The sequence below is a fragment of the Sceloporus occidentalis genome, unplaced genomic scaffold (assembly GCF_023333645.1).
Source record: "Sceloporus occidentalis isolate IW3139 unplaced genomic scaffold, rSceOcc1.0.p SCAF_3, whole genome shotgun sequence".
NCBI classification, from domain to species: domain Eukaryota; kingdom Metazoa; phylum Chordata; class Lepidosauria; order Squamata; family Phrynosomatidae; genus Sceloporus; species Sceloporus occidentalis.
Window position 1 is genome coordinate 93,070,784 of NW_028316983.1, and position 16,385 is coordinate 93,087,168.

At 38.2% G+C, this 16,385-nt stretch overlaps 1 protein-coding gene across 1 annotated transcript in view; it reads right to left on the reverse strand.

Annotated features, from left to right (window-relative positions):
• Positions 1 to 5,366: 5,366 nt before the first annotated feature.
• The window catches only part of LOC149316427 (choline transporter-like protein 5), a 231,355-nt gene continuing 220,336 nt past the window's right edge, over positions 5,367 to 16,385 (reverse strand). Inside the window, exons 20-22 of the mRNA XM_089515462.1 lie at positions 14,611 to 14,699; positions 12,632 to 12,716; positions 5,367 to 8,952 (exon numbers count right to left, since the gene is read on the reverse strand). Coding sequence (XP_089371588.1) covers positions 8,840 to 8,952; positions 12,632 to 12,716; positions 14,611 to 14,699 — 287 coding nt within the window. The 3' untranslated portion in view covers positions 5,367 to 8,839. The remainder of the gene's footprint in view (positions 8,953 to 12,631; positions 12,717 to 14,610; positions 14,700 to 16,385) is intronic.

Sequence of the window (16,385 nt, forward strand, 5' to 3'; positions counted from 1 at the left end):
TCAACAATATGATCTTAATATTTCTGCACAGCAGAAGCAAAAACAGGTTTTAGAGCCCAGACAGCTGTGTGCTCACATTAATTTGGTTTGGGCACAACCCACTCCTTCCCCACCAAACCAGACAGCCTAAATTAAAAACGTGATCATAGGGGAAACCGACAAGGTCTTTCTTTTGCCACCATGCAATTTATGAATACATATTTAAAATGCTGATGGACCTTTTTTTTTAAAAAAAGAAGCAAAACAAAACAAATGAACAGACACCATTAATGATCACTATTAGTACCATTAGTTACACATCTCAAAAACTGAAGAATCCATTATGTTCTTATTTTTATTACCGTGAAGTGCAAATTACCAACATTTTACAAGGGAAGCAATAATCAGTATCAAAAGTTAGAAAATTAAACATCCTTTTATAAAATAAAATCTTATTTTAAGAAGAGTCTTAAAAATGAAGCATCCATTTTACAAGGGCTTACAAAGCAATAAATATTTTACACTAGTGTTGTATGCATCTCCTTGTTCCCAATTTTTTCCTAATTTAAGAAGCAAGGGCTTAGTCACATAAAACTTAACACAAACGAATGGCGCCATCTCCTCTGACCAGCTAACCAGCATATGAAGGTGCAAGGAAAGTAGATGGTAGCTGTAAAAAATTAAACTGTAGTTCTAGTGAATAACAAGGAACATTGATTTGATCTTAAGCAAGCCTGGGCTTAATCTAAACTCTTTGTTAAAGAAATACTTACTTGGAAATAAGTACCACTGAAATCAGCTGTGATTTACAACCAAATAAATGTGTTCAGGACTGGAGTGTAAGGCTGCAGCTCTGAAAACAAACCTCATATCACCCCACATATTATTGGGCTATCACTGGAAGCTAATTTGGAGAAAGAATTTTACAATTGCAGGCAATACTGCCCACATTCTCCCAAAGGCATAAAATATTTCTGACTAAAGTAGTCCCACTGAATCAGTGGGGCTTATGTATGGATTGACGGATTACTGACTAGGGCTGCATCTGCACTGCAGAAATAATCCAGTTCAACAGCACTTTAACTGCCATGGTTCAATGCTATGGAATTCTGGGAATTTTACTTAGTTGTGTCACCAAAATTCTAAAATTCCCAGATTTCCATAGCATTGAGCCATGGCAGTTAAAGTGGTGTCAAACTGGATTAATCTTTGCAGTGTGGATGCAGCCTAAGTGTTGTTGCTAATTCTGGTTACAATGAGAGTGATGCAGGAAAAGGCATTTCCATTCCCAAAGGGACACAAGACCACTTGCGTTTGGGAACTAAAACTAAAAGGGCTTAATTGGCATTGATAATATAACATTCATTCCTGAAACTACAGCATGGTGTTTGCCACCTGTAGCAACAGAAAAATAAGTACTCGGCAAACATTTACAAGGCCAGAAAGAAGCAATATTTCTGAAAGTTCATGTGGCAGCTCAACAGTGGGTTGCCAAGCTTATAGCGGAGTTTTGTTGTTGGAACTTTAGCACTTGATGTTCAGGAACCCGTAAGCAAAGCTTTTCTGGAACAGAACAAACCACTGTTCCACCATGACAATGAATGGTGGAAAAGCTGGCAACCCTACTTCTAGTCTGTGGACATTAAAGGAAAAAGATGTGAAAAAAGAAGGCAGCACCATTGCCCCACCATTTTGCATATCTCTCATAGATGCAGACTGCATTACCTGTTGAAATGAAGGGCCAGCAGGGGCAGAAAAATCCCAAAGAAGTTGCTGGACTGCAGTTCCCAGCAGTCCTTGCCAGTGGCCACATTGGCTAGGGCTGATAGGAGCTGTAGCCCAACTACTGCTTTGCACAGTCCTGCTCTGGAGAATGCCATTCTTCGCTGCTTTCTGTTGGAAAATATAGAAGCTGCAAATATTTTGCAGAGCAGCAAATAACCAGTTTTGCCCCTATAAATTTCAAGTAAGCTGAGAATGTTATCATGTCAAATAATGGCAGGTTTGTGGCTCAAATGGTGCTTGTAAATTTCAAAACACAAGCAAGTTAACTTCATATCAATAGCCAGTAAGGCACTTTGTCATGGAGCACACAACCAGACAAGCCAGGAAACTGACAAGACATTAAACGCAATCTATAGACATTTATATATTCTATGACCATTTATACTGAAAAAGCGTTATTTACGAACTTTGTTTCTAGAGAAATTTTCACATTCTTTGTTATTTTTTTAAATAAAAAAACTGTTCACTCAGAGGATAATCTGAAACAGTAGAACATTTCACATCTTTTCATATATATATATACATATATATATATATTTTAAAAAGCAGCCAACACTTTAAAATCTTTCACCCCAACACATCTAAGCCACAAGAATTAAAGGCAAAATGGGGAAAAAAGAGATGGAAAATCTCAGTATATTTATAAAAAAATGCTCCCATGGTATTTCTGTTTGTTTGTTTGTTCCATTCAGTTGTTGTTGTTGGAATTCAAATATTAATGTCACTACATACTTGGATGGCTTCACACGTACAATCGCTTTGGTATAAAACATGCATAAAGAAAACCCGAACGTACTGAAGAAACAATGCACCAAAACCAAATGTGACTGTGTGGATAGGATAGTGGGCATTTTCTATTGTCCCTTGATTTGCATGTTCTTTTTGTTCAGGATCTTAAGCAGAGATTTACTCATGTAATAAGGTCTTGCAGAAGAGCCATCCTGACTTTCTAAATCTTCCACTAGGAGGAGGAATGGCAGAAAACATGCAATCAAACCAATGCAATATGAAAGCAATACTTCCACCTGCTGGCCCTTTTGTGCACAACAGCAAAAGCGTCAGTATGTATTAAATACTGGATGTTTTGGCATTGATTTCTACTGTAAACACTGGTGCAATAATATAATCAGCCCTTTAACATTACATGGACCAGACACTGCGCCAGTTCAATCAAGGACATTTGCCTTGTCATTGACTACAACGAGTGCAGGATCAAAGCCTATTTAAAATTTATCATCTCATCACGAAATGATTCGTCCGTTAGTCTACTTCTCTAAAGCGAGGAAGTGCATTATATTTTTTAATCAAGCTTTATGTTAAAGCATGTTATGCATACAACTGACATTATAATAAACAGCAGGATTTGGCCGAGCATTAAGAAACACACCAATCAAGTCCAAAAGTATCTGTATTTCAAAAATAAATTATTACTGAAGTTTGCACATTAATTAATGTTAATTCATTGCTGAGAAAGATATTCAGGAATTTTATCTGTCAGATTTTTGCAACAATTTAACAGCTATATTTTGGCTGAATGGACCGCCACCAAATTTCAGTGCTATTGCTTTGCATTTTCACAGTTTTTGTATTTAACAAGATGGCTCTAAATTGTTCCCCTCAAAGACATTAGGCATCACCCTTCACATTGACCAGAGTCATTTTGCAAATATATGTTAACTGTATTGACAACAATAGTGTCATACATGGGGATATGTTACTGGAACAACTTTGGCAAACTCAATCCTGCACACATATTGCTGGGCTAAACTGCATGATTCAAATTACTGTATTCTATTTGTTTCCAAAAGAGGGAAAGAAAGGGTTCGTTCAGAGGCCAACAGTGTGCTAAAGCCAACATCACACACACTCACACAAAAGGGAGTTCTGCCTTTCCTCCATTCCCCTCCATCTGTTCTAGAAAGTCCTGCAAACCTCCAGAAAACTTTTGAGCATGCAGAGAGTGTCAGGCAAGAGGAGTAGGCAGAAAGATTTCCATTTACTCTTGGTATTGAATTTAATTCTATTCCTGTGAGATGCATGTGCATAAATATGTGCATCTTCACTGCACATTGTAGCAGTGTAGTACTTCCCCTTTTGCAAAGTAATACCCAACTGAGCTCTCCTGATGATGTGGCTGCATGTGTCTTTGGATGGCAATGCACATCTGCTTCCAGGACCGCTAGCTACTATGCATAACAAATTGCTTGTAACTGCAGCTGAATGTGGGACAATGTAATTTGGCTGTCACACAGTTTGAATGTAACAGCAACAGATGGTGTCTATAGCATATAAATGACTCTGTCTATTTCTGATGTGAGGAGGATTCTTTTCATCAATTGTTTGCATTTCTGTGTTTCTGCTCGGTCTGCACATTAGTTGGATCTACAGTTCTGCTCATTCAAATGGAAGGGCCTTTTCAATTTGCAGAAGCAACCTGTTTCCACCAGAAGCTACAACTGGGAAAAGAGATGGGGATACAATTTCCAGCCATTCTTCTCTCTCCAGTAGCAATAAGACTATCTCCCACCATGCTATTCTGGCAAATCCGTCAACTCTTCAGGACTACTTATTTAGAGGATGGAGTGGGGAAAAGAATGCAGGGAACAGAATAAATAGGAAAAACAAAAAAAAGTTAACCTCAATGGAAGAAGAGCACACTTATAAAAATAGTTATCAAATTCCACTGAACACAAGTCATGATCCAATCCTAGGGAGAGATTCATATAGTGAAAAGTTGTATTAATTCTTGAACTATGTGTTTAACTGCTTGCATAGTCAAAGTTTCATTTCAGACTTGTAACTGTTCTTAAATCCTCTGTATAATAATATTAACAAAAACTCCAACCCCAGATTTCTTCAGCTGGAAGTCTCACTTATCTCATAAAATGACTTTCAGCCAAACATACTTAAAATTCCAAGAAAGCTTAAAAACAAGGGTTTTGTTTTTTTAAGTAACTGAAATGTTCAGATTGTCTGCTAACTCTAATAAATGTAACTGAAAAGCAGTATTTGTACCTATCCCTTTTGAAGGGGGCAGATCCAGCAAAAGACAATGCTATTTTGTACTACTTAAAAGAAACTGCTATGTAGAGTTCAGACTGCTCATCTGCATGAATCTAAGAAGGCTACAGTATAAAAACTCTGAGGTTTGGGATGTACTTGCAGAAAAAGCAAGCCTTTATATTTCATGTTTTACACACAAATGTTCATGGCAAGCAACAGTAATCCCAGTCTTACTTCTGAAGGACCAGTGGACTGACTGAATGAATAAAACCATAACAATACTGCATTTTATATACTGTAGTATACAGTTCTAATCTCAAAAGACCCTCATAATTCAGAAACAGAATAACAACTGGGATTATCTGTTTGCAGTTTAACTGAAGCCTGAAATTAATTTAATGTTCTGACTAAACCAAGGAAGATGCCACAAAGCAAACACCGTTTCCTGTTCCTGTTTTTTGTTTTTTGTAGTAATGGTTTTAATTGTTATATTGAATTTTTAATCTGTATTGAAATGTTTTTTATAAAATTTGTAAGCCGCCCTGATCATTTCCATGGAAGGGCGGGGTAGAAATAAAAAAACAAAAAAACAAAACCTCTAACCTAATGGTTATGAATATGATGAAGGAGCATATTTTTCACAAGACTGTTTTCTTACCCAGCTTCCAACAACAAGCACTCATGATCAAAGAGAATAGATTTGTGAGTGTTGGACTATTCTAGTGTTTCCCCATGTATTTATGATCCTTCCACAAACTAGCGTCTAGCAGGTTACTCTCACTGGCAAATATGAGGTGGGGGGGATTTCATCTCTCTCCAACAGCAATCTATGGCTGACTGCTACTTCATAAGGCAGCTTCCCAGTACTGAAACACACCCTCAATTGGCAGGGAAACGTAGGGATCTGTAGCCAAGAGAAAGGGATCTAGGAGTCCAAGCAGACCACAAGTTGAGTCAACAGTGCGATGTGGCAGCTAAAAAGACCAATGCAATTTTAGACTGCATCAATAGAAGTATAGTGTCTCTATCAAGGGAAATAATAGTCCCACTCTATTCTGCTCTGGTCAGGCCCCACCTGGAATACTGTGCCCAGTTCTGGGCCCCACAATTCAAAAAGGACATTGAGAAACTGGAGCGTGTCCAAAGGAGGGCGACTAAAATGATGAAGGATCTGGAAAGCATGTCCTATGAGGAACAACTAAGGAAGCTGGGGATGTTTAGCCTGGAGAAGAGAAGGTTAAGAGGTGATATTATAGCCCTGTTTAAATAGGTGAAGGGATGTCATATTGATGAGGGAGTAAGCTTGTTTTCTGCTGCTCCAGAGAACAGGAACTGGAACAGTGGATGCAAGCTACAGGAAAAGTAATTCCACCTCATCATTAGGAGGAACTTCCTGACAATAAGGGCTGTTTGACAGTGGAACAAACTCCCTCGGAGTGTAGTGGAATCTGCTTCCTTGGAGATCTTTAAACAGAGGCTGGATGGCCATCTGTCGGGGATGCTTTGACTTGGATTTCCTGCATGGCAGGGGGTGGGACTGGATGGCCCTTGTGGTCTCTTCCAACTCTATGATTCTATGAAAAGAACAGACAAATCTATTTTCTTGAGATCCAGAAGAGCCACATGTCTTCTAATCTGATATTTCAGCTGAATCCTCCTCCTCCCTGCATACTCTTTGCCCTCACTGAGCTACTAAATGGTAGTGGGGCATGCTTTGACATGGGCAGTTGTCTTCCAGAAGCAGTCCAATGGATCTATGTGGACAGAGCTTTACACGTTACTTGCAAAAGGCTCTCCACCCTTGCATCCTTACTCTGGAAGGCTGGGAAACTTTCTGGAGTAGGTTTTCCTACACAAGTATTAAAAGAAAATTATTTTAAAGTAGCAAATAGATGGTACTACACATCCTGTGCATTAGAGAAAATATACAATTTAGAAAACAGCCTGTGTTGGAGATGCCAAAAGGACATGGGTACATACTTGCACATGTTGTGGCACTGCCCTATAATAAAAACTTTGTGGTCCAAGATCTATTTGGAAATTAAATTGATGTTAAAAATTGATTTTGATATGAAACCAGAACTGTTTCTTCTAAATATGACCTCATTTATGAATCCAGTAGATGAAAAGAAGTCTTGGAAGATAGTACTATACTTGATATCCATGGCCAGAATGACTGTGGCCAAAAACTGGAAACTTTCACTGACACCCCATATAGAAGATTGGAGGAACAAATTGTTTGAAATGAAAGAACGAGATGAACTAACAGCTTTATTAAATTAAAAAAGATATGTCAAAATGGGAAAAAGATTGGGAAGATGTTATTTAGCGAATGTTTAGCATTGTTTGATTGTATAAATATGGGAAGTATTTGACAGAGAGACAATGAATATATGTTGTTGTTGTTTTGCTTTTTAAACTTCTTATGAAGGCTTATATAAATAAGACAAGGTATTGGAATTCATATATGACAATTATAATAATTGAGTTATATCTACAGGAGGATTGTTTATATAAATCTGAATCCTAACGCACTAGATGTAATATTTGTAAATAACTGGTTATAAAATAAAAATTAAACAACAACAACAAAAAAAGAGTGGGAGAGAATCCTGATGGCATGTGTGGATGCAATGTTAGCTCTAGCCTACAGTTAGCACTCCCCCTCTTTTCCCCATGTTCCTTTACCTTTCAGAAATGATGATTGTAATACAATGCATCCTACTTTTAATTCTGAATATTTAAATAATAAAAAACTGTATTTGTCATCATGGATCTGTTTCAAGACAGTGTTCTGCTTTGTTATTCAGAGCACTGACATTTGATATTTAGTCACTGGGTGTTTTCTTACAGGGGACTCAGAAGCAGTTCTTGTTTCAATGGGTAATTGGCCAGAATGCTCATTCATATTGCATATGTCTCTCTGCTTTTCCTCATGTGCATGAAAAATGATCAGATGTTTACATGAATAGTGCAAGAGAGCCTCAAAGGCAACTTCAGCCCTCACATATTTCATTCTCTTTTTCTCCATGTCTAAAGCAGCAATGTCTGAGAAAGCTCCAAAACTGAGCAAGAGAAAAAACATCCAAGAAGTGTCAAAACTTGGTTTATAAAGTCTAAAAGGCCTTCTTCCATGGTGTGTGTGCGTGTGTGTGTGTGTGTGCATACTTGGGGGAGGGGAAAACAGATCAATACTAAGTTGTATTTGATTCTCTGCATAGAGCTAAAGCTAAATTTTTATATAGCATAGACCCGCTAATAACATTCTGAAGTTAGACCATAGATTCCATATGGCATTAGATGGAAACAGAGGCTACTGCTTGACCAGCAATTTTCTCCCCTACCCAAATATACTTCTTAAAAGGTTTATTGTTAATAATATGCCTCTGTTCTAAGCAATTTAAACTATCTGTACTCTTTCATTATCCCTCTTTGAGATGAATCAGTATGGTACTAATCTTTTCTCTTAGCATACAGTATTGGTAGTGGAGGCAACTGACATAGCACTGTGCCCTTCTTCATAGGGAACCATTAATACATTTTAATCACAGTTTAAATAGCTGTCAACCAGCATGTACAGTAAAAATACAGCCATAGCACCATAATTACAAATTTAGGACCACCTGCTGGTTATCTGTAGTCTTGATCTGTTTATGGCTAATTAGGATACACTGTAGTGCTTTCAAAAATTGCCTGAATATCCTTTACAAATACACACCTATAAAAAAAGTTATCAAAATGGCTGTCATGTAAAACAGCAAAATCTCAAGTTAGAAAAGTTATTAAAACACTAAGAGCTAAAGATTAAAAAAAGCTTCACATTTATACTTGTCCATAGGCACTCTATAAAAACTATGATGTGGCCTTGTTTCACAGCTGTTAAAAAGACTTATTTTTAATGTTGCCTGTCAGTTCGCCTTTAGATAGTACAAAGCAAATACAAATAATTCATTTATCACAAGCATCATTTGCACTTTTAAAACATCCTTTGTCTAAATTTAAGGTGTGTTGCTTAATTATTTTTCCCCCTTAAAACTGACACTGTTGCAATTTTTACAATTTCTTTTGAGTATTAGCCCATTAACTTTTTAGGACTCAGTTCCTTCTTGCCCAAAATTCGGTGTAGACTGGCTGACATGTAGTAGGGTTTCGCTGTAGATCCATCATTTCTTTCCAAGTCTTCACCTGAATATGAAGCAGCCAATAGGAGCCAAAGCAGCAAGCAGTCATGCAGCCAAACACAAATCAAAACAAAAGAGACAGCCAGAGAGAGGGAAAGAGTCAACATTAGAAATCTTGTTACAACAGAGCAGAATTTTAGTGCTGTGTCATTGCAGGGTGCCACAAAAACACCACTCTCCACCATTTCTTATCAATACAAAGTAGTTCACATCAAAGCCGCTGTTGAGACATGTTGTGATTCTTGCTTCCACATGGGCAACCAGTAAAAGGTGATTATGAGAGCCAGCATGCTGTAATGGTTTGAGTGTTGGACTAGGACTCTGGAAATCAAAGTATGAATTTCTGTTTGGCTTTGTAAACCCACTGGGTGACCTTGGGTAAATCATTTTCTCTCAGCCTCAGTGGAAGGCAATGGCAAACTCCCTCTGAACTAATCTTGCTAAGAGAACCCCATGATAGGTTTGCCTTAGGATCACCATGAGTTGAAGGCAAAAACCATCTTGTACTTAATATTAAAACTCTCAGCACATGTTCTCCATGAAGTACTTCAAGAGTCTTGATTGCAGTATCTATGGAGGAATTATGAATACACTATTTTCTAGGATGAGTACTCTATGCTCTATGAAAGTGAGCTTTACTATTTCTGTTTCTTGATTGAATTTTTATTTTTGCCACAAGGGGTCAGACTGTGCTGATATATGGAAGTACTGCTCAGGGACATAAAGGACATATATACATGAAAGCAGCCTGTCTCAAATCTGGTGCCCTTCCCTGTGTCTTGGATTACAACTGCCATAAACACTAGCCACCATTACCAGTTTGTAAAAACGCCTCAATTCCTTCTTAGTTACAAAAGTTGAAAATGGTCCCATGTTTGAACTTGATTTCTAAAACATAAATAATGGTAACAAACTGATTCTGAAGAGAAAAAAAACAGCCAGTCCACACAATCCTTGACAATGAATTAAGAATTGGAATTCAATGTAGATCAGCTTTCTCTGTCCATTCTGTCATGATCAGTCAGTATTAAGAATACATATCAAGACTGTAATTGATCACCTCCTAATCCAGCCACTTAAAAATGGAGACCGTAGACCACAATTGTTGGAGCATTCACAAGATCATTTCCACAAAAATGGAAGAAAAAGCCACTCTGCTTTAAACATAGCCACCACAATCAGCTTTGAGATAAAGACTGACAACTACTTTTAGCTTTTAGATAATAAATTGCAAACTACAGATGCCCGAAGATGATGCTTTGCTCACTTTGCCCAAGGCTATCAAGTTGGAGGGGAATAGCTACTGGAAACTAATCTTGATGAAAAATGAAAATTAAATGACAATTAAAGGCTAATTGGAAAAAGTGAGGGGTGTTTTTGTTGATGTTCAGACAATATTGTGAATTCTTGATGTCTGTGTGACTACAGCAACGGTGGTAATGGAAAACAGCACTTTGGATGTTCTCAACGGCACTTTCTTTTATGTTGGCATCACATATTCCCATGCTAAAAAGTCTTGGCACAGAAAGTACACTCTTAAAGTAATCCATGGTGCACTCTGATTAAATTTGCTGATTAGGACATATAAAAGATAGAACACTAGGTAATAGTACAAGTAATGGCATAACCTGTAAAATGTTACTTTTGGGGTAATGAGGGCACAACTGAACTCCTTTAGTGAAATAAAACTGGTATCATTGTACTGGGGGGGGGGGGGGGGAGGGAATCATTTGTGTGGACCAGGTCATTTTAAAGAGTTTTTATTAAAAAGTAACTTTTAAAGCAGCACATTAATAGTGTACTATTCAGAGACACAGAGACCCAGCATGGTGTAGTGGTCTCAATGTTGGACAAGGACACTGGGAGATGGATAATCTAGATCCATTTCAACCTGGCTTCAAGCCCAGCTATGGTATGGAGACAATTTTGGTGGATGACCTACACAGGGAACTGGACAGGGGTAGTGTGCCCTTGTTAGTTCTGCTGGACCTCTCAGCAGCTTTTGATACCATGTTATCCTTCTGGGGCTTCTTTGTGGGATGGGACTCAGGGGTACTGTTATGCAGTGGTTTCCAGTCCTTCTTGGAGGCAGAAGCTCAGAAGGTGCTGAGAGACTCCTGTTTGATGTCCTGTCTATTGGCCTGTGAGATCCTTCAAGGCTCTATTTTGTTCCCCATTTATTTAACACTTACATAAAACCACTGGGAGAGGTCACTGGGAAGTGGTATCACCAGTAACCTGATGACACCCAACTCTACCTCTCCTTCCTATCCGATTCCATGGAAGCTGTCTTGATACTGAACCAATGTCTGTTGGATTGGATGAGGGCAAACCAATTGAAACTTAATCCAGACAAGACAGAGGTGCTCCTGGTGAAGACTGCAGCTTAGGTGTTCTCCTGGATTCAGCACTAAGCCTAGATATCCAGGTTTCAGCAGTGGCCAAGAACATATCTGCACAATTAAAGCTGATGTGCCAGTTGTGCCTGTTCCTTGGGATGTCAGACCTGGCTGTGGGGTTGCCTTTGGAAACTTCAGCAAGTCCTGAATGCTGTGGCCAGAATGGTGATGGAAGCTAGTTATAAGGAGCATGTAACTCCCTTGTTAAAATAACTTCACTGGTTGCCAGTTCGTTTCCAGGCACTATTCAAAGTGCTGATATCCACCTATAAAGCCCTATACAGTTTAGGCCCAGAATATTATAAAATCTGTATCTCCCTGGAGAAGTCATTCTCTTGGTCCTGCCACCATCACAGGTCTGCTTAGTGATGAAATGAGAGTGAGCCGTCTCAGTAGCTGCTTCCACCCTCTGGAACTCCTTTCTATGGGAAGCTAGGCTGGCCCCCGTCCCTTCTCTCTTTTTGCCAGCAGGCAAAACCTTTTCTTTTCAAGCAGGCTTTTAATATGTAATTTACCCAGGGAGACTTCTTATTGGGATATTTGCTTTTGTATGATTTTAATGATTTTATATTTTTAACTTATTATATCAATGCTTTTTAATTGTGTTTTTAAAACTGTACTTTTTTAAAAGTATCTTTTGTGACCCACCTTGATTCTAGTTTATGAGAAAGGCATTATATAAATAAAATACATAAATTAAAAAAAATAAATTAGTATCAGTTGAAGACTCGTATCAATGGCAATTTGGTAAGCCAACACTTTACATTCAACTGAATGACTGGGATCAGATGTACTTGAGACTAACAACCAGGTTCAGGCCTTTGTATTAATAATCCCTTCATCCTTCTGAAAGGGTAATATACTTGTGGAAAATAAAACATTTTAAGCTCATTCAACGTTGCTGTGGCTAATAAAATGGTAATTATGTGTTATTAGCAATTATACATAGCATTCATCTAAGTGAAATGTCACTGGACAAGAAGAAGCTACAAAGCACCCAGAAGCAACCTGTTAGTAATTACTACAGAGCAGTTATTCCAAACAAGCCAGCTGTTCCAGTGAACAACAGTCACATTTCACTTGCTGAACTAATGAAGTCATATCTGATGCAGATATACTTCATATTCTCTTGTGCAGTGAAGACTACAATGGAGCAAAATGCACAAGAAGAGGAGTAACAGTTTGCTTCTTCATATCTCATAACTTTCATTAGGACCATTTAACAGAATGGCCCATTATTTAAGTGCTATCCAAAGGAAAGTAAACAAAGAGGTGATTACTTACAAAAGCAGAGGAAAAGTGTGTCAACACACATTGCATAGACACTGAAGAATCCATGTGCAACTAGGTAAGAACCTATAATGACAGTCTGAAAAGGGGAGGAAAATAAATGTTGATTAGACCAACATTACATAAAGCAGCCCTTCCCCAAACTGGTGCTTCCCAGATGTATTGTACTACAGATCCCATTATCCCTAGACAGAGATGGTGGAAGTTGTGGTCCAATGCCTCTGGAGATCACTGAATTGGAAAGGCTGAAATTAAGTATTCCTTAGTTTAAACACAGAAAGCTTACAGCTACGTAGTGCTTCTTTAGATTCAGCAGAAAGCAAGTGTGAGCATTTTTAGCACTATTGCAAATCTTTTCTGGATAGGCAGAACCAAGATAAAATCCACACAGAATAATGGAATGTCTACCTCAAGATCTCTCTACGATCACTGTAGTCTCACCTTACATTCTCCGTCACCACTCACAGAATCCCTCCCTATTATCATCCCTGTTATTCTATACTCTGCGTTCTTGGAATTTCCCCTCTTCTTTGTGTCAGACCCAACAACAACTGGGACCTGATGTGGAAGATCAGAGATCCTTCAGTCCTTTGCCTGGCATTGGGGTCTTGATCTGCCCTAAAGTCAACTGATCAAACAAATAAAAGCTTGAGCCACTGTAAATTGCACTGGATTACCTAATCTGGACTGAGGCTGCAGCAGCACTCACTGCAGCAGTGAGTGAACAACTAAAGTGCTCCCCATTGCTCACACCAGGGCCCTGATTTGGGCTCTGCACTTACTTATGAGTAAAAAATTAATTAAAGACATAGCTGCTACACTGTTAAAGTAACATGCAATTTTGACACTATGCTTTGAATGACAAAAAGTGATAGAGTTGCTTGTATTGTTGCTATAAAGCAGCAACAGCGTTAAACAACATTAGTACAAAATCCTCTGGCAGAGATACTGGGGTGAGTGATATCAAGCTTATTATCAGTGTTGTCACTGACAGAACACACCACATAAACACAAGTATCACTAAGAGGGCCCTTGCATATATACAGGTATAGCCCCCTGTGCCTAGAACACAGCACAGCTCTTTCAGGTCTTAGAAACTGCTTCAAAAACTAAGGTTTTAGTGAGAATGAGAGGGGACAGTCTTGAGTGGAAGACTGGAAAGACAACAGAGTCTCAGGCCAGAAAGAGGAAAGGAGAATGAAAAGGAACCAGAAATGTGTATGAAGGAGAGACCATCAGCTGCCACTCCCTGTCTTCACAAGACCAGCTTTTATTCAGCAATGCTGTCTCCATGAGGGAGGTAGCCAAACATGAAGTCTATAAGTGTCCAACCAGAGATAAGTCTGAGATGCCCTGAACACTCACCTGTGGATTAGGTCCATTATTGGATCCCATTTCCTCTTACTGTATAGAGACTAACTTTAAACTATATTCGTAATGATAATAATAATAAAATAATAAATATTTATTTATATCCCGCCTCTTCCGCTTTGAGGATTGAGGCGGGTAACAGCAAAGTGAATACAATATACAACAATAAAAACAACAAGCCCCACAAGACCCCGACCCAACCTTCTCTCCCAGCTATAAAATTAAACAGTAAAAAAATGTTTTAAAAGTACATAACAATACATCAAAGTTAAAAAACAAATCACAAATAAAAATAATAAAAGGAGGGGGATTCAATTGGTTCTGGACATTATCAATTGGGGAAGGCCTGCCGGAAGAGAAAGGTTTTTGTCACCTTTTGGAGTTGTTCCTTTTGTTTTTTTCCCCTCTTTTTCTCTCCCTGGTACATAAATCCTGGCTTCTGTTCCCCTTCCCATTAAAATAGAAAAAAGGAAGAAAGACCTTTAAAAAAAACAATTTGGGGGTGCCAGCATTAACCTCATCAGGCCTTCAGGCCCACACCACATTGACACACCACTGACACCAGTCCTGGATCATTCTAAGAACATCAATAATGTCCTCACCAAGAGTGGGACCCAGTAGTAATTCAGTGATGGTGCTTCGTGTGTGAACATCGGTATTCTGTGTGTGAAGAAAAAGAAGGCTAGGACACCTGCAAAAGGGGAAAACACAGGTTATCAGATGCGTACATATGCACTTGGAAGCACTTTAAAAGCATTATCTCCCATGGTATTTTAAAAGATACCGGATGACTCATACAAGATACTGCCATATCTGGGAATCCACACAGACATGCCAATGGAACAGTTGATACAACCAGTTAGTTCAAAAATATTGGTGCATATACATCATACACTTTCAAAATATGTTCATGTTCAGACACAGAAATTATTAGAAAAAGTCCTTAAAATATGTCCTTCATAACTGCAGGCTAAGCAACATACAAAAACAAATACACATGGGAGCAATAATCCACAGAATCTCTGAGTAACAAATCCTCCACTATTTGTAGTGGAACAAAAATTGACATTCAGATTCATTATTTGTAAGAGATTCATGGTACCAGAAAATTTTAATGCATGATATGGTATTTTAGAGCAATGCTATTACACTATTAATTTGACAGCTTTTTATAGATAAAGAAGACTGTAGAATAAAATGCACAGTTGAAAAAAAGAAAAACCTGATTTTTTTAAAAGAAACCCTCTTGTTTTTCCCTTGGAGAACTATTTAACTATTTCCATTTATCTCTTTCAGTACGGTTCATGATAAATTGAGATATTAGCTTATGATAACATCTGTACTAAGCAGGAAGAGAAAGCCATGTAAATTAATTAGCCAAAGGAATTTGTCCTTAAGCACAAGGAAAACATTAATCAATTTTGCTATTTCATGGTTTCATTTTAGACAAATCTCATTTACTTTATAAAAGAATGGATGTGCAATAACAGCAAATAATTCATTCCAAATTAAATTGAGTGCTGGTGAATTAAGAGTTCAAAACATTAAAAAAACTAGATAAATAAAACTTGGAGAACATTTTTGGAACTCAAACATTTTTGGTAGAATAAACTTGGTAAGATTTTTATAAGATCTTCCACCCAACCTTGGAGCATCCCTACTCTTGTACAATGATCAACTGTTTGTGGAGGAGAGAAGAAATCCAGCCCACCACCCTTTTTTCCTTTCAGATGGTCAGCACTATTCCCAACTAGTTCCCAAATTTGTCTTCTGCTCATTTCACACCAAAGTCAAAGAAAGCCTAACAGGACCAAGATGGATGTAGGATGTGAAGAATGCAGTGCCAGAGGCAGAAGTACTTGAACACACAGCACTTTTCAAGGAAGCATGCAGTGCTTCAGCCTCCCAGGCTCCACAAATTCAACCAAAGCTGTTTTTACCACTGCTGCTCTAGCAGTAAAAAAGCACTCAGCACTGGATCCGTCTAGCAAAACACATCAAAAGTGGACCATTCCTCCCATATATTATTTCAGCCTACTTTCCTCCAAACACTGGGATTGGAGAGCCTGGTAAAACCCTTCAGTGCAATTAGAAGCTAGAGTTGTCCACTGAAAAACTTCACCCCCTTCCTCTCCCTTCCCTTTCTCCCTATCCAGGTGCTTTTTTTGTATGTTGGGAGAAATAAACCATCTGACATCTCTGTGTTTCTCTGAATGCAATTTGTTAATGAATCCTTAAAAGTGGTTTTAGATGCTGTCCACTTTAAAGCAGTTCCATTTTGTTTTGGAATCTTCCAAATTTGTCTGATTTATCCTAATTTTAGTTTAGGAGTCATCTAATTCTGAACAACAATCCTAGAAGATAAGAATATGAAGAC